Source organism: Condylostylus longicornis, unplaced genomic scaffold, assembly GCF_029603195.1.
Source record: "Condylostylus longicornis isolate FDR11 unplaced genomic scaffold, ASM2960319v2 ptg000135l, whole genome shotgun sequence".
NCBI lineage: Eukaryota > Metazoa > Arthropoda > Insecta > Diptera > Dolichopodidae > Condylostylus > Condylostylus longicornis.
Genome location: NW_026578103.1, coordinates 16058930 through 16084722, shown reverse-complemented (window position 1 = coordinate 16084722; position 25793 = coordinate 16058930). Strand labels below are relative to the sequence as shown.

At 23.6% G+C, this 25793-nt stretch overlaps 2 protein-coding genes across 2 annotated transcripts; one reads left to right on the top strand and one right to left on the bottom strand.

Moving 5' to 3' along the window:
• Window positions 1-247: 247 nt before the first annotated feature.
• Window positions 248-21232, bottom strand: LOC129615044 (serine/threonine-protein phosphatase PP2A). The gene is made up of 4 exons (XM_055530094.1): window positions 20623-21232; window positions 3552-4115; window positions 3251-3441; window positions 248-1064 (listed from the first exon to the last, which is right to left on the bottom strand). Exons 1-4 carry the CDS (start codon window positions 20722-20724, stop codon window positions 992-994), a joined length of 930 nt encoding a protein of 309 aa, XP_055386069.1. The 5' UTR covers window positions 20725-21232; the 3' UTR covers window positions 248-991.
• Window positions 21233-23055: 1823 nt separating this feature from the next.
• LOC129615121 (guanine nucleotide-binding protein subunit beta-like protein) lies at window positions 23056-24631 on the top strand. The gene is made up of 3 exons (XM_055530198.1): window positions 23056-23250; window positions 23314-23525; window positions 23917-24631. The coding sequence occupies exons 1-3, from the start codon at window positions 23142-23144 to the stop codon at window positions 24547-24549; spliced, it is 954 nt and encodes a 317-aa protein (XP_055386173.1). The 5' UTR covers window positions 23056-23141; the 3' UTR covers window positions 24550-24631.
• Window positions 24632-25793: the final 1162 nt, after the last annotated feature.

Sequence of the window (25793 nt, the reverse complement as noted above, 5' to 3'; positions counted from 1 at the left end):
TAGTGATAGAAATAACAAAAAAAAAAATTGTTTTTTAAAGTTTTTGAAAATTGTTTTTTTCTTTTCTTCTCTTTTATTATTATTTTCTTTCTTTACTGAATATTATCATAATTTATCAGTTCTTTAAAAAATAAAATACAGAATTTGAGTTAATTTTCTACTATTACATTTATATATATATAATATGTAAATCTATTTTTTTCATGCGGTTGCTGTTCTTATTTTATTTTCCCAGGTTTTTTCTAACTTTTTTTTTAATTTTCTCACCTTTTAATGTTTGATTATGTGTAAAATAGACTTCTGTAGAATTTTTCACTTATTTTAACTTTATTTACTCTTACTTCTGTTTTCTTTCCAAATATTTTATATGTTTTGTTTTTATTTATTTTTTTTTATTATTTTTCTTGTATATTTAATAAATTTTCCTTTTTTTTTAATTTTTTGTTTTTATAGATTTCTTACCTTTTAAATTTTTGTTTTGTTTTTTCTTTTCTTTTATTCAATAGCAATATAATTATTATTAATTAATTAATATAATAAATTTTTTTTTATTTTTTTTGCATTTTTTTTTTCATTTATTTTTTAAAGTTTTTTTTTGCATATGTATTTTTTTTTTAATTTTTATTAATTTTATTATTTTTTATTTTTTTTTTAATTGTTACATAATTACTATTATTAGTTTTTTTATGTTTTTTTTTTTATTTTATTAATTTAAATTTAATTCCCTTAAAAAGGTAATTTTTTTTATTTTTATATTTTATTTGATAGTTTCTACTTAAATTTTTAAATTTATATGGGTTGTGGTTGGATGCTGTTCTTGTTTTTTTGTTGTATTTTGTTGTTATTCTATATTGATGCATATATGTATATTATATTTGTAATTTATTTCTATGCCAATGGTGAAAATATATATATATATGTATATATAGATATATATTAATATAAGTATATTGGATTGCAAACATACACAAAAAAACACACCGTTTTTCTCTTAAAGGAAATAATCTGGTGTTCTTCGTGTTACATGTGGTTCTCCACGTCTTGGTGCGGGATCAAATTGAAGGCTAAAAAAAATTTTAAAGAAAAATTAAAAATTATTATGAAGAAATATGAATAACACAATATTATAATTATTTATTATATTTAAAAATTAATCAATTTTTTTGATTTGAAAATGCTGTTTATGTATACATATATGTATGAATTAGAATAGGATAATTTTCAATTATATCATAGATGATTCTAATTCTTTGGTAAACGCTAACAAAATTAAATAAATAAGTAATTTTTAAACAGAATTATTCTCAGTTGAAATGTACACAAATAATTTTTTTACTAGTTTTTTACTAGTTTAGATTTCATATTTTGAAATTAAATTATTTCATTTACATCCCGTTTAAGTTCTTTTCTGGGTATTTTCATAATTTTAGCATTCATATGAATTCAAGTATTCACTCTGATAGAGAAAAATGTATACATTACAGATAGTTCTACTCGTTTAGTATAAAATTATACATAAAAAATAATATACATAAAATAAAATTACTACAGAAATATTTCAATACTATAAACGATAAAATTTGATATTGTACACGATTTTTTTTTTAATATTATATAACATTCGCCCACATTGTATTTTCAACTGTTCGTAAAAATGACAAACATTTCAAATTTGAATATTCTTGAATTTAATTAGTACCTTAAAATTTTTTAACAATAAATTTTTTCTGTTTTAAAATTCACAAAAAAAAATATATACTTTATCTATTCAGTTTAATCAACCTGGAAATAAAATTATAATTGATAATATGCCAAATTATAAACATAAAAAAAAATAATTATTATTTTAGTCAAATAACACGTGTATTAAAAATTTTCTAGACTTATTTGTAACCCTTGAACTACACCGTTTTATTTTCCTATCCTCAGTTTATTATTAGAATGAAAAAAATTGTAAATGTAACATTTAATTATTAATATTGAAATACATTTGATCTTGAAAGTTTTATTTCGAAATTTATATAATTTTGTTTGTAGAAATTAATATTTTTCGTATTTATATAGCTTATGCATATATAATATATTGCATATATAATTTATTATATATGCATTTAAAAATACAAACCTTTATAGCTTAAAAAAAAAAATAAGAACAAAATTCACAAAAAGCAAATCTAGAAAAAACAGCAAAATCATAAAGCTGCAAAAAAGCTTATTGAAAAAAATGATACAATCCAAGAGAAACGATGTTTAAAAATAAAATATTTTAAATGTTCGAAATTCAATATTTTTAAAATGTTTAGAAAACAAAATTTTTTAAATATATGGCGTGCACCCTGATGTAAGCAATGTTATTTTTATTCTTAATAATAATATATTTTTTCATTTAACAAAAATATATTTTTTCACTGAAACATTCTATCATATGACTTTTTGTTATAAAAGTAACTAGTTTGTTTAATTGGTTTTGAAAAATTTTGAAAAATAGTTATACAACCTTTATAATATCTAATTTATATTATAATAAGGGATTTTATAATGCAATAACAATATATTAGCATTAAATTCATTTGGAAATTTTTAACATTAAAATCATTTGGAGATAAATTAAATGAAGATTTTATTTCTTATGCCTATACTCGTATTATTTTCTTTTATTTACGCAATAGAAAATCGGTCACTTCCGCATTTTATTAAATTAAATAAAAAAATCTGAACTAAAAAAAAGAACAAATATTTTTTTCTTTTCTGTTTCATGTTTCAGGGAATTTTGTGGCGTCTTTTTGAAAAATTTTAATTTATTTCAATAGGGAAAACATATTATTCTAAAAACATACATAATTTGTTTTCCTAAAAAGAAAATGGCATTTTTTCTAAGTCTTACAACAATTTGTTCAATTTACAACAATTTTTTTTGAAGCAATAAAGCAGTAAAAAGAATATAAATTTTAAAGTTTCGAAATTTCAAAATGTATCTACCAATCTGAGAATTGACTATAAATTATAATTTTTAATACATATTTATACTGTTCAAAAATCAAATTTTTAATTCGCTGTTATGTATATGTACTTTAATATTACAATAAAATTCAAGTATCATGACACTAAAACATTTAAACTTCTCAAAAAGTTAAATTTAAGAAGTATAAATTTTTTGCGAAAATCTTAAGTCCTTATTTTGTACCAATATAAAATATATATATATATATATATACATATTATATTATATTGCAATTTAGAATTTACTTACAATGAAAATTTAAGTGAATCATCTAATTCCATTAAAGCAGCTTGATTACCACAACGATAACAATAATTTGGCGCTGAAAAAATTGTGACAACATTACGATCGTGACACCAATTATAACCTTCCATAACAAGTTGATGAGCTCGTGATACCAATGTTAAACCATTTGTGTGATTAAATGTTTCAGATATATCCTAAAATTAACGCAAAATTAAATAAAATTTTTTAATAGTTTAAATACAGAAATAAACACATATACACAATAATTATTATATTATATTGTATATAAATTAAAATGACATACCTGTCCAAATGTATAACCTGCTCCACGTGGTGAAATACCCCAGCCACCTCTATCATCTGGGTCAGACCATAATAAGTCACACATTGGTCCCTCATGTGGTACTTCTTGTAATCGATCTAATGCACGTATATGATCCAAACTATCAATTGATGGTGATAAACCACCATGTAAACAAAATATTTGATTATCTACTAATGCTGTTAAAGGTAAATAATCAAATAAATCAGTAAAATATTTCCATACACTTGCATTGCCATATTTTCTGAGACATTCATCATAAAAACCATATACTTGAGTAATTTGACGTGATTCATGGTTACCACGTAATATTGTTATTCTTTCACGATATCTAACTTTAAGGGCAACCAATAAAGTTACTGTTTCAACTGAATAATATCCACGATCTACATAATCGCCCATAAATAAATAATTTGTATCTGGTGATTTACCACCTATCCGAAATAATTCCATTAAATCATGAAATTGGCCATGAACATCGCCACATACTGTAACTGGACATTTTACTTCTTGAACATTTGATTCTTTCGATAAGATTTCTTTAGCCTGTAACGAAAAAATAAATAATATAATAGATATGATTTTTCATAACGTCAAGTTAAAATTTCAAAATTAAGTAAACGCATATGGTCATTTTCAGGGAAAGAATTTTTTTACCTTAGGAAATGAAATTCAATGAAAATTCGTTTTTTTTTTAATGAGAAATTTCATTAATATTTGTTCATTTCACAGCAATCTCGTACAATTTTGTTGCCAAATTTTAAATAAAAGCAATGAACCTTATTTAAGTTTTATTTATTCAAACATTGTTTTAAATATTCATATCAAAAATCTCATTCATTTTATTATTCCTATTAATTAAAAATACATTTTATCAAAAATTTTCTAATCAACACACATTATGTTCATTTTTACTTGCTCGATAGTACAAAATAATGTGTAATATTTGTATGAAAAATTGAGCGAAGGGAAAACAGTGAAAAAATAATATGAGCAGCTTAGCTTTTAATTGTATTTAGTCAATATGTATGTATTTTGTATTTAAACTTAATTTCCAAAGAAAAACAAAAATATCATGAAACACATTTGTAATTATTGTATTTTTTTCTGTTTTTTTTTTTCATTTTTTTATACGTAATTTCTAATCGAAGCGCCACACAAAAAAATATTGGTTTCAAAATGATTCATTCAAACATTTTAAAGAAAAGCAGGTAACAACAATTAGAAAAAATAGATTTTTTTTTTAAATATACCAAGTTCATGAAATTCATACAAAAATAAAATTCAATGGTTTTGGCTTTTTGAATCGATAATAAAGTTAAAAAAGAATTTGCATATAATGTGCTTCATACTTGAGTACATACTTACTTATTTATATAAATTATTCATGTGGCTTTTTACGAGAATATTCTGAAAACTATTGCTAATATTACCAAATTGCATAACATGTAAAAAGTATATCGCTAAATTTTCAAAAAAAAATTAATAGAGAAAATTCTTATAAAATAGGATATTTCGTAAACAATTTGGCCTAAGCTCTTTAATTTTAGAATTTAGCTAATTTCATTATAGCTTTAAAAAAATGGTTACAAATAATAATTATAATTTCCCAAATTGAATTTGGTCTAAGAAACGTTTTCAAAATAACTTTTGTAAAAATAATACTAAAATAAAATCATTGCATAATAACAATTTTACTATTTCTCTTAATGTTAAAAAATATAATCAACCAATGTTAAAGCAAATAAATTAAGAATTAATTGCACGATTAATTGTAATTACCGTGTGCGCTTAATTTCTCACGTCACTTAAATAAATTAGAAGGAATATTGAAAATCAATAATTTTGATTAAAAATATTAATAAATTTCAGATTTTACAACTTGTTAAATGTATAAAAATAAAAGAAATTTAAGAATTAGTTGCATAACAATTGTTATTACATTAATGTAAATAATATTTCTTCAATAATTATCAAGTAGGTATAGTTTCAAATTAGTTTAATACATTCAAAAATTTAATTAGCCAAATAGTGAAATAACTAGTAAAAATTGTTCGCCCCTACATAAGTAAATAGCTGATCAAATTAAATCAGTTTGGAATTGACTGAGTCATCTGAATAGAATCGTGCATGAAATTGAAAAAAAACTGAAATTGAAACAATAAACAAATACATAGATGGAAATTATATGATAGTATTGCTTGTTAATAAAAAAAAAAACAAACACAACTTATGTAACACGGTTTTTGCAGATTTTTAGCTATCTATAGTAATATTAAATGCGTTTCTCAATTTAAAGTCAATTGTTATACATTAGAGTATCTTAATTGTCATAAACCGTTTCTGTATCTAGAGCATCAGATTACGAAAAATTACACTTTTATACATATATACTTTTTCCGAAATTACTGAAACTAATACTGGTGTTATGTGGCATTTAAATAAATATTTTTCAATTTTTATATAAATAAATTTTAAAAATAAATGTTACTTTTTGCTTTATACAAATACTTATATATACATATAAATATATAAATAATACAAAAAAATAGATTGATTAAATTGAAATTGATTTTAATTAATAAACTTTCTCTAAACTACGCAAGCCATTTAGAAAAATCCAGAAATAAAAATAAAACAAATAGATTTCTATTTAAAAAAATATAACTACGATATAAAATTCTAAACGTAGATATTAAAAAATTGTTTACAAACACAAATGCAATTCTTTTATTAATTATTTAATTGTATTACGAAATAATAATTCTTTACTTTATTACAAACAATTTAAACTTTTAGAATTTTCACAGAATACTTGAATTACTAGTTTACATCACTCTTTAAATTATCGTATAAGCCTTACGTAAATTAAATATAATTGCCCCGTAACTGTAAGATAAACTTATCGTAAAGATATTTTTTTTCGCATTATGACGAAAATGTACAATTTTCTATTTGTCAATCTAAATCGAAATAATATTAAAAGCATAACCTTTGTCGTGTTATTATCTTGTTTATTACGCGATCCCTTCCGTGAGTCAATTATATTGAATATGTTGATTTAAAACTTGAAAACGTTTCTATTTCAATTCAATTATTAAAAATAATAATGGAATTTTCAAAATATTTTTAAAGCTGTTAATTAATTTATAATGTTGGTATATATGGTACCAACATAAAAAATATTTATTAAACTCAAAAAACTTAATTAATGACTTAAAAACTATTTAATAAACATACAATTCTTATTTAAAAAAAAAGACCAACTTAATAGTCTAGTCAGTTCCTCACATAATGCAAAAAAAAATTTACAAAATTTATTTAAGATCATAAGAGCATTTAATGTAAAAGTTGGATGATTTTAAATTCCAACCGAATTTTTTTTTTATCTTATTTAAATGTACTAGATTTCGCCAGAGTAGTAATCTTAAACTCGAATAAGGTTTAATATAGGAATAATATAATAATTGTATAATAAAATAATAAATCGTATATCCTATTAAAAATAAGGCTTACTATTGGAGGAATTCTCGTAACATTGAACCGCGTCATAATACCTCCGTGTATCAAGATATGGCTCACTTGGTATTTTAATAAGTTCGCACAAAGAATTTTCGAGCAACAAACTAAAATTATTTTCACTGGTAAAACATAAATTTGATAATAATAAATTTTTTGGACATATTACATGCTTATAATGTAAAATTCATTGAAGTCAAGCAATTGTTTTTTCTTTACACTTACTGTATACAGGATGTTCTGCATAAGGTGGCAAGTAATTTCAGTGAAAATCCTTGATCAATTTCCACCAAAAAGCTGTGTGGGTGGGTACTGCATATAAACTCGTTTTTGAGCTACAGCTTGTTGACAAAAAAGTACCAGATTTTTCTGTACATGATTTCGGAACCATGCGAAATCGAACAATTGTCGGGTGCTTGTTTTACAGGCGATTTATTTCTTATTTTCAATCTTACAATCAATTTAATTTGATCCATAGTTCTCGAGATAAATCTCGTCAAAATCAGAATTTATGTTTTTTAATTTTTGTTAAAAAAATTCAAAATTTCTCTACTATTACTGGCAATACTATGATTAAATTACTGGCAACACTATGAGAGATAGATTAAAATGTTAAATGGATTAACTTTGAGCTCTCATTGTAACGTTTCAAAAAAAATTGAAAAAACAATAACAATACAAATTTTGAAGAAAATTCGAATTTGAAAAAAAAAATCAAAAATTCAGAAGAAATATTCAAATTATAAAGAGTAAAAATGAAATAAATTGAAACACTTTTAAATAAAATATTTTTAATTTAATTACCCAATATTTGTTTACATTTATTTTTGAAAACGAAAAAGAATTGTTACCCAGCTAATTTAATATATTTAATTTAATTTAAGAATATTTTAATTATTTTTTCTTTTTAATTTTTCCTGTTCATTTTGTGGACTATCATGCCAAAATTAGAATCAAAAATAGAAATTTTTGTATACCAAAATTATCAAAAGTAATTAAATGGATTTGTACATTGCCTCTATCGAAACTAATACTTGAAAGAAAGAATAAAAGATGAATAAAGAAAAACAAAAAAAAAACAAGAAGAATTTGAAATGTAAAAATTAATATAACAAATAAATAAATAAGCACAAACATAATAAACATGTAAATACATAATAATAATCAAAGGTTATTGAACTTCTAATTCTTTTTATTTATGAGCATTGTAGACGTAGCAACATCCCAAAGATTTTATTTTGTTTCTAAAATATTTAAAAATTTTCAAAATAGTTTAATTTATAGAACTATTTATTTTTTTAAATTAATTTTTTTAATTTTCCATTTTTCAAAAAATTTTAATTATTTAGGCACATTTGTGTGTGTTATTATGTAAAATATAAAATAGAAACTACAATAAACACTTTAGTTAAAGTGTTAAAATTAGATGACGAACAAACAACCTTGAAAAAAAAGTAGAAGAAATATTCATGAATTTGTCGTTTTTCGTTCTTTTATTTTTGGTGCATGCTTTAAATTGAAAGAAATCGTAAATGTTATATTAGTAAATCTTAACATGGTCAAGAAAAATGAATGTGATCAATTAATAGAAATTAAGAAATAGAAGAATTTAATCAACAAAAATAAAATAAAAACTCAATTCAAGCGGTTATTAGCACATAAATTTTGTATACCATCAAAGTGCTAAAAATACACACAATTCAATCTAATTTCATTATTGACTTATAATGAATGGAATAGAAAAACATTAAAAAGAAGACGGAAAACATTTACCATTGTTATTTTTGTTAAAATAGCTACATTAATTATAATAAATTGAGTATAAAGTGAATTTACAAAAAGAAATAATTTAATATTTTCCTTCTGTTAAATTAGACAAATACACAACATTGAAAAAAAAAACAAATTCTTTGGCAGCCGTATAATTGTCAAAAAGTAAAATCAATAAAAATGTAAGTATTTCAAAATTTTTTTTTCTAAATTTGTCGTAACACGTACGAAAACATAACATTCGACTTATACACAAATATGTATGTCGGTATGTGATGTAACCAATTTTGAATGTCGAGTTTTCGGTGGGAACGCACTTCTCCATAGTAAGGAAGCGTAAATAAACTACTTGTAGATAGATTTCGGTCTGTCGATCTCTGTGCGTACGCGTGTATCTCAAGTTCGGCTAAACTGATTTGGATGTAATTTTATATGTGAGTTTATTTTTGATATGGCATGGTTAAAACAATGAATCTATATTTTTTGGAAAGATCAAGGCTCGAAAATCGAACTGGCGGACGATTTTACATTTTTTACCATATCTACGGAACGGATTGATGGAATTTCTTGAAATTTGATATTTGAGTTCTGATTGTTACCGAAAATTTTCAGAGAATTCTGATGGCATTAAACAAAATTCTACTAAAAGTCCAATTCACACTTTTAAAAGTATGTTAACTAAAAGTTTGCTAACTTCCTTAAGGAAGGAAGTGTTCAAAATGCATTTTCATAATCTTCTGCAACACTTTCACTAAGCTAGGCAATATAAATTACGGTCGGTTATGTGCTGACCACATCAAATTTTTTTTTTTTTTTAATTTTTTTTTGATTTGCTAATGATTTTTGGCATATTGTTTGCGTCTTTCTGAAATTCTAAAATGAATCTATTAATATTTTTTTTACATGTGACATTCACGGGATTTGAACTACTATATGGAAAAATGTTTAAAAGTTTTTAAAAATCTTACAAAAATAGTCAATAAAAAATATTTTTTACTTACTTGCGCACAGTTCTATGTTACGCTTGTTTTATGAGTATATCGTAATATAGTGAATTAAATAAAGTAGTGAATTAACTAAAAAAAAATTTAAATTTCAGAGTCAATATTCAAAAAAGCTAAGATTATATGACATGTTATGAATATGACATTGTGTATCAACATTAATTTTAAGTAATAATAATTGACAAGTCCCCGATAGTTAAAAGAAAATTATCAAAAATGTTATATTTTCTTAAAAATTGAAAGTTTCTTAGAAAATTTTGAAGGAAATTCAGTAAAAACTTTGTTTTAAAAAGTCAAATTCGAAACTTCAATTTTGTTCAAATGTTTATTAAATTTCTATTCCACCTATAATTCCTAATTTAAATTATTATAATATTTATTTATAACCATTTTGTACGTAAGTTTTTTACACCCACACAATATATTTATTGAAATGTGAAATGCTTTTTTTTGCTTATTTAAATAAAATTGAAAAAATAAATTCCGATGCTATGATTTTTTAAAATTGGTGAAGTTTTTAGATTATTGTAAACAATTTCTAAAACAATAATCAGATTTTTTTAATTTTTCTGTTAATTTTGAAAAGGATTTATTTGCTTTTATAATTTAACTTCTAATCTGACATTTGATAAAAAAAAAAAGTAATTAATTGGAACAGCATTTACAATGTATCCCGGACTTCAATTCTGCAGATATTTGCGTAATAACTGCAACCCTACTACGTTTGACTATACAATTTAGACATAACGTTGTAGTTAATATGCATTGCATTTATTGAAATTGCTTACAAAGTTCGTGAAGTGCGGACACAACAACAAATTGACATTATTTTTTATTCATTAGTCGTTTTTAAATTCAATTATCTAATAAAAATTCTGTTTTGTACTAATTTTTTTTATTTTTGTATATTTACGTTTCTGTCACATCAGCTGTGGATAATAATGAAAATATTAAGCATCATTACTGTTACATCAGTTGTGACAATGCAAAAATTAAGCTTATAAATTAATTAATAAAATTTTGTATGTTCGAAATAATTATTAGGTAATAAATGCATTTTATACGCATAGTAAACTACGTTGAACTTCGGACTTTAATGCAATATATAATTGAAGTCAAAGAATGTTTTGATTTTTATGCATCTCAATTTAAAAATACTTTTTACAAAGAACAACATTTGCATTTTTTATACTTACTTAAGCTTTTTCTATTTCAAAATGATTTCCGAGAATAAAAATCGAATCGGAAAAATTAACATTTGGAAGTTCCATTACTTATTTTACATTAAATGATGATTACAAAAGGAAAAATGTTAGTTAGTGAGAATAGAATGAAATAATAAAACTCTTATTGTGATTTAAAATTATTTAAAAGAAAAATGTAAAATATTTCATAGAAGAGGGTCTGATATCGCGACATTACAAATAAAATATCTAATCAGGAAAATTGTTAAATGACATTCATTTTAAAAAACAAGTCTCCTAAATATCAAATACACTACTTGTCATTTGTGGTCTTAAATTGAAAATGTCAAGTAGTTCTATTAATTAATTGAAGTGTTTATATTAACACATTTTAACAACAAATTTATTGGTTTTGAAATTTAAAAATTTTAAAATATGTGCCGCATTTTTTTTATTTTTGGCGACATTTTGTTTTTTATATTAAACTAGTTTATTTTCTATATAAAACTATTTTATACTTGTATATCTGAAAATTTTATCAAAAGTAAAATAAAGTTTCAGTAATATTTTAAAAATAGATCAATAAAATTTTACCAGTGTCATGTCACTGACCATGACACTAGAACTAATTTTACACAAAAATGTACCTATAATTAAATTCCTAATTTTTATTAAACTCATGTACTTTTAGCACTTTTCTAAAAAAATTTTGAAAAAAGAGTGTTTATTAGTTTCACTTTGTCCGTCCGTCCGTAGGAATGTTTACAAAACTTTTGCACTCTTGAAGAAAGAAATTATATACGTACATAGATTTTTACTAGAAACTTACTCACGTAGAAGCAAATTTGTAACTATCTCCACCCTCTAAAAGTACAATCCCACAAAGTCTAAAAATGCCATTTTTTAACTATTTATTGCAATGAAACCATAAGCATTTTTCAAATTTTGCAAGTATAGTGAGTTTCTTCTTCTACCGCAGCATACCATACCTGAACTTTAAAAAAACAAAATTGTCGTTAAAATTTACCGTTATCTAAAGTTCGTTTTTTCCAAATTTCTGATACCGTTTTTCTTCTTAATCGTATGTTGCAGGAGTCTAAAATTTTGGCAGGTGTAAGATATTCATTAATAGCTTATATCGTTAGGAGAAAACATTTTTCCATCTCTCAAGTTATCGCTCCACGAAATTTCTAAAATTTGAATTTTTTGCATCTTATATTTCCGAAACTGGCAACTTTTGCAAATTTCTTAAATGCAGAAAGCTAACGGTAAATGCCAAGCCATCAAAAAACATAATGAAATTTCTTAACTCAAGCAATTAACCCTTAAAATCGAGCGTTCGCCTCTTTAAATTTTTTTTCCCTTATTTCAAATACTGCATAAATTGTTCATCCAGAATGTATGCAATCTTTGAAACAGTTTCATATGTGAATAAAAGTAATTTTAATAATGTAATAAAAAGCTAGATCGTTTTTAAAAGTAATATTTTCAACTTGAAAGGAAAAGTCCTAAATTACAAATCATTTGTTTGACTCAACTTTGATTAATATATCCTTTGGAAAAAAAAAATGAACCTGAACCTGAGAGAACTATAAAAAATGTTATTATATAATTTATTAATAAAATCTATTATTCTTTCTACAAAAAAAGGAGAAAAAACGGTGAAAATTACGTATTTGTACTTTTATTGTTGTTATAGAGTGTTATTATATTTGTATGCTTAAAATTATGTAAATTAATGGTTGTTATTTATTGTATTAAAAAACAAAAGTACATATATATTATGTATAAATATTCCCATGGAGAATGATAACTTATTGATGTTATTTGGTTAATTGCACGCACTTATATGTTTATACAGTAGGATAAAAATTAAATATAAGGAGGAAAGGTCCTAAAATTTTAGTATTTAAGTAGTTCATAAATATTTAATTATTGTTTCAAATTCATAATTATTTCTTAACTAATTTTTATTTCTTATTATAATATCTTTTTTTGGGGAATGAAAACCATGAAAAACTTACTTAAACGATTTTTATTACAAATTTTATGAATTTATATAAGAGATCGCTTACAAAAAACATTAAACTACAGAATTTGTTTTATGAAAAAAAATTGTTTCCATTGTGTTGAAATTAATCAGAATAATGCTGAATCTCATAATTAATAATGTACTCGATATTTTATTGTGCTTGAAACATAAGTAAGTTTTTTTGCAAATGTCGAAAATTCATATTTTATTTAAATAAATTACTGGTGTAGTTGAGCGTTGCCTTTAAACAATTTAACAGTTACTCAAGTTCTTCGCAAGTACAAAAATTATAGCCGTTCCTTAACGCAATCTCATAAAGATAATTTCGGTTTTTATCACTTACTATACATTTTTTCAATTACTGGAGTTTCCTTTTTCTAACTTAACTTTTTTTTCGGTTAATAATTTTTTTTTATTTTCAATTTAAATTTGAAATAATTTTTTCTCCAAGTTTTTTTTGGCACAGTCTCAGTAAATATCTTCGTTTACAAAATACGCGTTATAAAAGGGATTACTGTATTAAAAGTAAATTGTAAAAAAATATATAAATTAAATATATAAGTAAGCATTTTTTTTTTTCATTGTATCATAAATTTGGGACAAACAAAAAAACCTAATTAATAATAAAGAACAAGTACATTTAACTAAAATTTTTAGATTATTAATATAAAAGTTTAGATATAAAGCCTTTAGGTACTTGTATACATATTATATATGTACATACTTATTATGTAGCTATACATACATAAAAATTAAACATAACCCTTTAATTACGAAGAACCTTAGTTCGAAAGCAAATATACCAATGTTCACTATTCGCAATAGTAGGTTTTTGTATTTTTTTTATAAAAATAGAATTTATAATTTATCGATTATTTTAAACTAGCGGATAAATATTAGCAAACAATATATGTATAACCAAACAAATACACATTTACATACATATAATATTTATATGTATTTAGAATATAAGCATGTATATAACTATATATTGGCAATTTATTGGCATGATTAGGAAGCTTTGATTAAAGATAATGAACGACAAGAAGCAAAAAAAAAATTAAATTTGTTTAATTGTATAGTAGTGTACGTGTACTTGCATGACTAATTTATATACATAAATACAATATATAAAAATTTTACTTATGTATACATATAATATGTAAAAATAATGAATATAATTTTAGTTCAGAGTAATTTTGTTAAAAATAACTTTGTAACCAAATTTTCAAATTAATTTTGTTTCATTGGTTTTATATGCGATTGTCCTTATCATTGAAACTATTAAAAATATAAAATAAAAAAGTATAACGATCCTTTGAATATAAATATGTATTTATAATGTAGATGTAAAAATTATTTTTAAAACCAAAGACAAAAAAAAAATACAAACGCATAAAGTTAATTGAGTTCCCGTAACTTTGAAACCTTTAAACTTTAAATCGAATTTTAAATACCTTTTTACATAACAAACATCAAGCAAATGTATTATTTTGTACCAAAGTACATTTATGTATGCAATAGTTCTATTAACCCATATGTACACCACGTAATAGTTTTTGAATTAATGATCATTATACCGTTTATTGCTTCTTTTAAAAAATTCAAAATTTTAACTTGCTTTCGATTTCAAGAATGAACAACTTCCTGTAATTTTATTAATTCTATAATAAGACACATATTTGCTTTGCATGATTTTCCTGTTTTTAGTAAATTTGGCTGAGTTGACAGGAGTCTTAAAATGTATACGTATTTTAACAAAGGAAAACACGAACAATTATTAAATAAAATATTAAATTATAAACAATTTTCGCAATGCTACAATAAATTTGAATACTTTCGAATTCTAAAAAAAAAAAATTAAAAAATTAAATTAACAAATCAAAAGTATATTTTTATTGATTGAAGTACCTTTCATAATTGAAAGGAATACTAACAAATTTTTAACTTTTATTGAACTTATTGCAGGTGCTGGTGTTGCATAGCAATACGATATAAATTAAATATGTATGGTTACATACTCATTTAATTATATCTTTAGCACATAGTAGTATAACATGTATGGATGTATATAAGTCTTATTGTTTGCCATTTTATAATATTCATATAAATTTCATTGAAATATGAAAAAAAAAATCATAATAATATCAAATTGCATTTAAAGACCTATGGAAAATAAAATTATTTTGCTAGAAGGTGACCGAATTGTGCCTGCATCCAATTGCTATTTTGATTATATCACATAGATGGGCAAAAGGAGGTGCTCCTTTTTTAAATCGATTTGGGATGCATTTTGATCCATACCAAAATCGCTGGCGTAAAACTATAATAAAACTAATCTTATTGACTGTGAAACTTATTGACTACTTATAAAATTGTAATACACACTTAGTCATTTGCGTGATGATTAACATATTTTTGCAAATTTAATTAAAAACTATCTTACGAATATTTCGCATAAAATTTTAAATTTTCACATACATATGTGCAAACAAAAATTTCATTTAATTAACATGCATAGTAAAATATGTATGTAAATCACGACAGTAGTTAATAAGCGCAACAATTTGTAATTTAATAAAAAATCTAATATGATCAGCACATAACCAACCACCATGATAATTTTCTGGATAATATTAACGAGCTCCATTTTTAAATATATTTTTATTAGCTTAAAGAAAAACGCTGCTTGCCACGAAAATCTTTTACTAATATTAAATTATTTAAATTTTTAAGATTAGTGTTTATTTTCTGATTAATATGTATAAACTTACATTATACATGTACCCCTGAGAAATTTAGCTCTTGGTAAATATTTTGGTTTGTTAGTTTCGTTGGCAGGCAAACGTTAAACTTTAAAACATTAAACTTCTTTAATTATTCCCTTAGAAAAATTATTTAAATCCATCTCTCATAAAATCTTGACACATGTTTAAAAATTAAAGAATCAACTCTTAATCTAAAGTTTCTAAAATATGCACAGATCATTTTTCTACAACGGTTTAAAACAAATAAGAAAACGAGTAGCTTAATAATTCTCAAATAAATTTTAAGCGACAAAAATTGAATTTTTTCCGTGCTTTTTGCACACATGTACATACAAAATACATATTGTAAAAGTTACAACTTACAACTATGTACGGTTTATTGAAATTCTCCTTTTCTCAATTTCTCTCAATTTCAATTAAAATTAAGCACTGAATGTATAAATTGAATATATACATACGTATATTAACGATGATAGATGAATGCAATTGAACTTTTCAACTTTCAAAAAACAATTTAATTTTGCTTTCATATCATAAGCTAAGAAATTTCCATAAAAAAAAAACAAAAAAAAAGAAAAAAAGGAATGAAAATAAAGATTTATTTTTTGTCAAGGTCATTTTGCTTTGCTATAAATTATTCAATGATTAATTAAAAAAAAAAAAGGAAAAACTAGTAATGAAAGCGCTTTATAATGAACCTGCTATGACAAAATTAAAATTTTCAAAGGTCGTTACACAAAATTATAAGACTAATTTTGATCTGACTTACGAGTATAATATTTAGACTGATCAAATATTTAGAATGTGCATATTTTTGCAATTTTAAATGTTAATTAAATTAACTTAAAAGCAATCAGGAAGAAACTAAAAAAAATTGTTTTATTTTCAAAAATAAATATGATTACAGTATAGTAGTGTAGTTTCTAAACCTAAATAGGAATATTAAACTTAAATTTTTTTTCTCATTTCAACACATTTTTGCAAATAAGAAAACAAATTTGCGGGAGATGCGGAAATAACTGACTGAATTAACTGACAACTTTGACATCACTGACAATATTAATACGTAGAACACTAATTAACAGGTTAATGTGAATACATTTAAAAAAATTTATGTTGATTTGTGCTGCTTCACTGAAAGTTTTTACAATATTTAAAGTTATAGTTAAAAACTTATGCAAATAAATATTTTTTTAATTTTCCCAATTTGAATTTAAAAAATATTGTTATCTTCTTTAAACGTAAATAACAATATGAAATACAACGTTTAATAAGAAATTCAATTCAAGATATTTTAGAAATTCAAATTACATATTGAAATCAATTTAAATTTAATATATATATATAAGTTATTCTTTGAGTTACAAATCCCTTGTAATTTCTTTGTAAACTTGTCTAGAACTTTAATTTAATAAAAAATAATAATATTAGGTAGCAAACTTAATATGACGTAATATATTCAATTTATAGATAATTTTAAAAACAAACTAGGTACTAGATACTTATTCAATTTAGTTTTTGTGGCATCAAATAGTAACACAAAAACCATTTACATATTTGTAGAAACTTAAATTAACTTAAAAAAGACAATGCTACAGATCATTCTTACAGTGGTTTTCAGCGAAGATTCTGGACATTAACAGCATATTATAAAATATAACAAACATAACCATCAATAATTTACCTAGTTTTAATTTTATTTTTTGATAAAAATTTTAATAATATTTTTTAAATCACTAACTATTATGAATAGAAAATAATTTTCATCTTCTAATAAATTTTTGTTAAAGAAAATTAAAAATAAAAATTGTTTTTTTTTTTTTTATGTGAAAACAGAAAAACAAGCTTTCTTATATTTTTACAGAAATTATTTATAAATAAAAACAATTTAACGTTGCTCTCTTGAGCTTTGAACCACAACATTGATCACATTTTATTTTTTTTAGTTTTATTTTCAATTGAACCACTATGAAAAAAATTTTTTACATATTTATCTGTTTTTCTTTTTTTTTTTTTTAGTTCGATACATGCATACGTTCATGTTTTAGTTGGTGGTATTTGCAAAATTAAATGTATTAAAAATCTAGGTATATTAATAAATTATGTTATATACATATTAGTATATATTATTTATATGTTCATTTCTGGCAAAGTTTAGAAATTGTGTGGAAATAATAGAAATAGAAAAAGATTGTCTGCGAAGAATGGCAAAAAAAAAACGATATTTTTTTTGTATTACAATTTTAAAAATAAAAATGATTTCATCTTAATTAAATAAAATAAAACATATTTAATTCAGCAAATAATAATTATATTGAATGGGTTTTTATCGTATTATATATATGAGGATATCTACCTAACTATGTACATACATATATATATGTATATGGTTTGCAACCGGTATAATATTTATTATTTTTTCTACCTGTTGATTAATAATTAATAAAATTTAAAAGTTCAAATATATTAATAATTATTAAAAAAAATATTTCTTCTAAAAACAATCAATATTATAAATTAACTCTGCAAGCTTTACTGCTGTAGTTAGCATATAGTTTTCCAATAAGAATATTTTAAATATTTATAAAATTTCAAATAGGTATACCTATTTCTTTGGAAGCAAAAAAAAAATAAAATACAATATTCAATTCTTTCAAAATTTAAAATAATAGGTTCCTACCTACTATTACTTATATTTATTATTTTTTCTACCTGTTGATTAATAATTAATAAATAACCTGTTGATTACTACTATTACTTATATTTAATTACTAATTTAATTCAAATAATTGTGCATTAAATATCAAAAGCCGGGACATTAAGAAAGAATGAAAAAATACTTATTTCAAAAAAGAATAGGTGTCTACTTGTTTATTATTCAAAATATCATCCAATATAGTACAGTTGGTACAAAAATATTACAAAACAGTATGCTCATATATACAAAAAAATATTAGCAATTTATTGAATTAATAATGTATTAGTTAACACTGAATGCGATCAATGACGTTTGAGGGTGGAAAACTTTAAATTTTACAATAAATCTTAATAAATTCCGGATGTAATTTGTTTACTTTATAAAATACATTTGTATTATTAAGTATAATATCAGTGGCTACTACTATTATTATTCGTTGAAAACAAAATATCTTTTTATCATAACAAAACAATGTTGTGGTTTATTATCAGCACCCTTAAAACAGTAATAGATTTCTCGCATGTATTATAATTTGTAGAATTCAAATAGAGAAAAAATGGGGGAAAAATTAAAGGAAGTGATGAAAACAATGTTTTCCACCACTATTTAATTTTTCTATAAGCATTAGTTTTATATTGTCTATTTAGCTTAAATTTAGTTAAAAAAAAAATCAATGAAAATCATAATCTCATATAATTTCATGCCACATGATTTCATCTTTCCATTGAAAACATTAAGAAAATACATTTGGAGAAAATGAACTATATAAATTCATATTTAGTTCCACAATATTGTTTTTAAGAAAAATTATTGCAGAAATGAAACAATTGGGCACCCTTTCTTACAATTACATCACAACATATTGACTAGCTTAACTTAAACACGAAAAAACACATCTCTAATTTTCACGCAGCGAAATTACATTTGCTCCACAAATATTAAATTTCAACCACTCAAAGAAGAACCACTTTATGGATATACTCTTATGAAAGTTCTGTTAATAGAAAAGTTAAAAAAATATATGAATAAGTAAGGTAACTTATATGTATAAACATAATTTTGTTAAATCCTTAAATATGTATAGGTAGATCGGTATACCTTAATTTTTATAATCGTCAAAATTTTTTTAAAAAATATCTATGTACCTGCACCAACCAAAAATTTTAAATTATTATTACCTATATCTACCCAGAAAATTAATTCATAAGTACACACATAAATAAAAAAATAACAATAATAAAAAGCATTAAAAACAAAAAGTTATTTTTATATAGGTATTTCATTAATTTTTTTGTGCTCTCATCTGGCATACAGTTACGGAAGTTCTATTTTGAAAATCAAAATTTCCTCGACGAGAATGGAACAATAATGTTAATTTAAAAAACATTTTTGCACAGATAACACATATGCAATGTAAATATTAATGTAAGCAGGTATATAAGTAGTAACCTAACTATTATAAGCATATAAACGCTGCCCTCTATAAAAAGGATGTATTGGAATAAAAAATGAGATTATCGAAAATAAAGATAAACTATTTTAGAAAGAAATTCACTTATTTTTATGCACAAATTAGTATATTCATAAGTATCTAATAATTTTCAGTATTTTTTATTTAATACGTGTGAACCTTTAACTTGTTTTTAATTTTAGTATGTTTGATTACATGCACATATATTCATACAATGTTGATTCATATATTAAATCTTGATTCAATATAAAACCTACTTGACTTAACTTATCTAAGAGGAAACACGACTTTTTAATGTCTTGTCGAAAATTTTAAAATTAAACGAAAAACGCGAGTAAATGCCTATCGAATTCCAATATGTTCAAAAAAAAATCTCTTTAGCAAAGTGAATACCTACCTACCTAAGGTACATAACCAAAAAAATAAAAAAAATGTATTAAAATCTCAACTTATAGATAAACTTTTTTAAATTATTTCATGCAAGAAATTTAATGCTCTAATTACGAACATTTTGTTTTTGTCATTTTATTTCAGTATCTAGTGACAAAAATACATAAAATTTCATAACTATTGTTTTTAGTAATAAAATATTTTTTTCTAAATTTACCTTATCACACAAAGTTTTAACTTGAATTTCTGGTAATTGATTGCATTCGTTTAATTGTTCAATCCATTGGTCCAAATCTTTTGTGGTAGCTTTTTCTTCCATGTTTGTTATTTTATGTTTCTATTTCGAGATTTTCTCAATATATCCTCAGTTCGAAAATCTCGTAGATATTATATTTCTCTCAAAAATGTAGAAGGTGAATCACAATGGAAATTTTATTTTTTCTCTAAAGTATAAAAAAAAAAATCCCGGCACTGGATTAGGTCAAAACTAAATTTTTAAAATTTTATATTTAATACTATTTATTTTTTTTTTATTTCCACCTTAAATTATTGATCAACTGAATTCATAAAAAATATTATATCTTTATTTACTTTTATATTTTTCACTAGTCCGACATTTATTTTTCTAAAAAATTTCAATCTTTTTTTTTTTTTTCCTCAAACACGATTAAAAAATGAAGGTTGGTGTATCTTGAAATGAAATTAATGAAATTTGATTTTACTAATTTCTATATTGATTTTTAAAGTTTAAATGATCAATAAAGTAAACTAATCTAAATTACTGCATTTCAATAACGCTTGTAAGTAGTATCAAAATTATTAATTTAAGTAAAAAGAATGAAAATTTTTTTTTTCTTAAAAATTCTACGAACTCGCGTACGTACTGTGAAAAATTTTTAACAAAATGGCCGAACTGATGGCTTATGAGCTTGCTTTTAACAATGGCAACACATGGTTGACGTTTTTGAACTTTGTCTAATTGAAAGCACTGAAGAATTGTTCTAACCGAACGTTTACATAGGGAAAAGAAAATAAGTGTAAGAAAATTTTTATTTAACAAATGTCAATTTCATCTTCAAAATGCAAAATTATTGAACAAACAAGAGTTGTGATTACACATCAGACTAAATCTACAATTTATACGATAAAATATGATTATCATTTACACATCATTCATTCATTTATACTTTTGCAAAAATTTTTGACGGCAATATTTTTAATATTTGTAATTTATAACTACAAAAAACTAACTACTGGCTACAAAAATTAAAAATTAGCTGATCATGGCAAAAATGCTATTTTCAAAATCTGATGTTAAAGGGATATGCTTCTATTTTTTTCGTCGGATTTTATCTCATATTTCGTTTACACGTCAAATTTTCATCAGACACCTAACAGACCCCTTAGCAAGTTCGTTGTTTTTTTTTTCAATGTTTTGGAAAGGTTACTACTAGTAAAACAATTTTTTTTGAGGAAATATTAAACTTCTTTTTTTTTTTTTTCCTTTATTCACTCCTAAAGGAGCATAGGGATGATTTATCATGCCTAGTTTCATAGCGTCATAGAGTTTAACTAGGTAGGTGACTAGCCTGCCGTAGTTTTTTTTTTTATTTATATTAATTATTTGAGGTTATTAATATTTACTGTTTATTTTTCTTAGTTTTTTTTTTTTAATATCGAATATTAGGAATATTTGAAAATTACTTGTATAATATTTATTAGTATTGTATATTAAGTTATAATAATATTGAATATAATTTTTATAGTGACCTGACCGGGGTTTGAACCCGAGACCCTTCGGTTAAAGGACCGGTGCCATAACCACTGCACCAATGATCAGATTAATGATTTATTAAACTTCTTACTATTTAGATATATTTTTCGATTTTTCACTTTTTACTGCTTATTTTGCGAGTTGTGTAGACAATAAACTGGCAAATTGACGTATTTTAATACATTATATATTTGCATGTATTTAGTATATTAGTATATAGTTTATAGTTCTATACCTACAGAAAATATTTTTTGGTTTGTCTATTAAAATGATTAATCTTTCGATTACTAAAGTTATTCACTAGCAAATAATTTTGGATTTACACTTAAAAGAAATTTTCCGCCAAAAAATTTTGAATATTAAAAATGAGTAAAAAAAGTAAGAAGAATTTTGTGATTTTGGTATGGATTAAACAATTAATTGTTTTGTGCAAATTAAAAGTATGTTTTTATTGAAATTCTAAGAGATGCGTGCTAGTGGCCCCATAATTCAAATTTTAATTCCCAATCAAATTACTTTTCATTCTCTTCTTTTTTAAATCTGTGCAGTATTTTCAATCATATAAAAAAATTATAAAATAAATTCCATACAAAAATGCTAGTACGATTGCAAACAACTTAAATTAAATAACGCGTGCCAGACATCAATGTATTAAAAATTGATAAACTTCGAAAATAATCTTAAAGTAATTTGATTAAAAAATAACATAGTTATATTTTAAAAACGTCAAAGTATGTTATGTTAAAATTAATACAACTTGTCAAAAAAAATTTAACAGTATTTGTTGGAAAAAATTGTGCTGAAAATTTGAAAGTTCGATAACACTAATATTAAATAAATTTAGCTGTCAACTTGAACATTCACATCCACTTCCTTTTTTCTTTCTTTTCTATTTTCATAGCCAATTGAAGTGGTTGTACAGCGAAATTGCTGACACGTTTTAATAAAAAAAGATATATAAAATGACCGAAACTTTGCAGTTACGTGGAACACTTTTGGGGCATAATGGCTGGGTAACACAAATTGCAACAAACCCCAAAGATCCAGACTCCATTATATCAGCCTCCAGAGGTATGTACATAAGTTTGATTAAGTAGACGATTTCATCTAACCTAATAAAATGGTAAATTTTAGATAGGACTTTAATTGTATGGAAACTCACTCGGGACGATGAAACCAATTATGGTTTCCCTCAAAAACGTTTGTATGGCCATTCACATTTCGTTAGTGACGTTGTATTATCATCTGATGGTAATTATGCATTGTCTGGATCTTGGGACAAAACTCTCCGTTTATGGGATTTAGCAGCTGGAAAAACAACACGTCGTTTTGAAGATCATACAAAGGTGTGATAGATAATACTATTAAATGATATTAGGGCTTAGTTTAGGGAATTAGGTTGGTTGTCCTTTAAAGCTAGAATAGGTTCTGAAAATTTAAAATGTATTAGAAAAAGGACACCAAATTTTAAGCCTCTTAAATGAGGCAGAAGATTCCGGTACATGGTGGCAGCATCTGGAATGCGTAAGTTTTTAGGTGATCAGAAAAGAAATAACCAAACGATCAAAGTAGACACTAAGAAAGCAATTTTTTACTAATTTGTTTTACATATAACTAGTTGAAATTTTAGCTTTCAGATTCATAGCTAAAATTTACAACTTATGTTAAATTAATAGCTCATAAATTTCGTCTAATTATAAAATATAAAAATGGTATAACACTGGTTTACAATTTTAGGATGTACTATCTGTTGCATTTTCGGCTGATAATCGTCAAATTGTTTCTGGTTCTCGTGATAAGACGATCAAATTATGGAACACCCTTGCCGAATGCAAATACACAATTCAAGATGATGGTCACACTGATTGGGTTTCATGCGTACGCTTTTCACCAAATCATTCAAATCCCATAATCGTTTCATGTGGTTGGGATCGTACCGTTAAAGTATGGAATTTAGCTAATTGTAAATTGAAAAATAATCACCACGGACATAGTGGGTACTTAAATACAGTAACAGTTTCACCTGATGGTTCTTTATGTACTTCTGGTGGCAAAGACTCGAAGGCACTGTTATGGGATTTGAATGATGGCAAAAATTTGTATACGTTGGACCATAATGATATAATAAATGCTTTATGTTTTTCACCAAATCGCTACTGGTTATGCGTTGCCTACGGTCCATCTATTAAAATATGGGATTTAGCATGCAAAAAAACTGTTGAAGAATTAAAACCAGAAGTGGTATCTACTAGTACGAAAGCTGTTCCACCCCAGTGTCTCTCATTGGCATGGTCAACAGATGGTCAAACTTTGTTCGCAGGATATTCAGATAATACTATCCGAGTATGGCAAGTTTCTATTTCACGTTAAAAATTACACTTCATTCATGAAAGAAATTGAATTTTAAAGTGTATGAAATTGAAAATAAACGTTGTTTATTATATAAACAAAATTTATTGTTTGAACTGTCTATTTATTCTATTAGGTCTTATTTAATAATATATTGATTTGGGAAATAATTACCGCATGAGAAAGAGACATTTTGATATTAATATTAAGCAATGTACATATATATGCACATATTTTTCATTTAAATAGGAATTTTCAGTTCTATTACACTATACACATATCACATATGTATGTAGTTTAATATTTAAATTTAGTTATCATTGTTAAATGTAATTTGCTCTAGAACTTTTGGTGTACTTAGAGTTAGCGAGAAAACTTTGAACAAAGGTCATCTAACTATTTTGGTATAGGTAACATATAAAATTCAGTCACTATTGTGGAAAGTGACAATTTTAACTGACTTTTTAAATACGTGTATAAGAAATTCAACTGGTATAGCTATTTCAACTGTGTATTCCTGTGTAACTAAATAAAAACAATTTTATTCTTGAGAATTCCTTGAAAAATGCTTCAACATTTTTTACATAAATTTTATATGAAACAAAATATTTCCATTCAGTCAAATAATTATGCCTTAGTAGCTTATTTTTCATGTAAGAAATATTTTCTAATAATGTAACTTTTTTGATGCAGAGCAAAATTACATTCATGTTGTACTACAAACATGCGTAGGTCAACGTGAATTCCTTGAAAACAAGCTCCCAACATTTTGTTTCTAATTTACCTATAAAGATGAATCTCCATTTCCAACTCCATCTTTCAAATCTTATAAATTGTTATGAATTTTTCTACGGCTTTACCTTTCCAGTTTGAATTTGTACGTTAAAATTTTACAAATTTCATAATTTATTTTAAAATTTTTATTTTTTATATTTTTTCTTATTCACATGCTTTTATATTGTTAATAATTAAAATGAAAAATAAAAATTCAATAGCCATTATTATTGGCAGATTTTAATTTTTGCGTAAATAATATTATTAATATTGTATATTTAATGTTTATTAGTATATATATAAATATATATGTATATGTCATGTACATATATTATATATATACATATATATGTAGATCCATACTTATATTAATTATTCTATAACTAAATATTTTTATTGTTTCCTTATAATCTAAATAATAAGTTCTTTTAAAATACTATAAGATCCTAATCTTTATTTTTTACTTTTATATCGTGTTTATTCAATAAAAT

What these genes read in the sequence shown, in the direction of transcription:
- LOC129615044 (XM_055530094.1), bottom strand. Translation starts at nt 20,724, where the DNA reads ATGGAAGAAAAAGCTACCACAAAAGATTTGGACCAATGGATTGAACAA. An exon ending in CAGGTTATACATTTGGACAG is followed by an intron (nt 3,442 to 3,551) that starts GTATGTCATTTT and finishes CGTTAATTTTAG; the next exon opens with GATATATCTGAAACATTTAA. An exon ending in GATTCACTTAAATTTTCATT is followed by an intron (nt 1,065 to 3,250) that starts GTAAGTAAATTC and finishes AATTTTTTTTAG; the next exon opens with CCTTCAATTTGATCCCGCAC.
- LOC129615121 (XM_055530198.1), top strand. Translation starts at nt 23,142, where the DNA reads ATGACCGAAACTTTGCAGTTACGTGGAACACTTTTGGGGCATAATGGC. An exon ending in CATTATATCAGCCTCCAGAG is followed by an intron (nt 23,251 to 23,313) that starts GTATGTACATAA and finishes GGTAAATTTTAG; the next exon opens with ATAGGACTTTAATTGTATGG. An exon ending in GTTTTGAAGATCATACAAAG is followed by an intron (nt 23,526 to 23,916) that starts GTGTGATAGATA and finishes TTACAATTTTAG; the next exon opens with GATGTACTATCTGTTGCATT.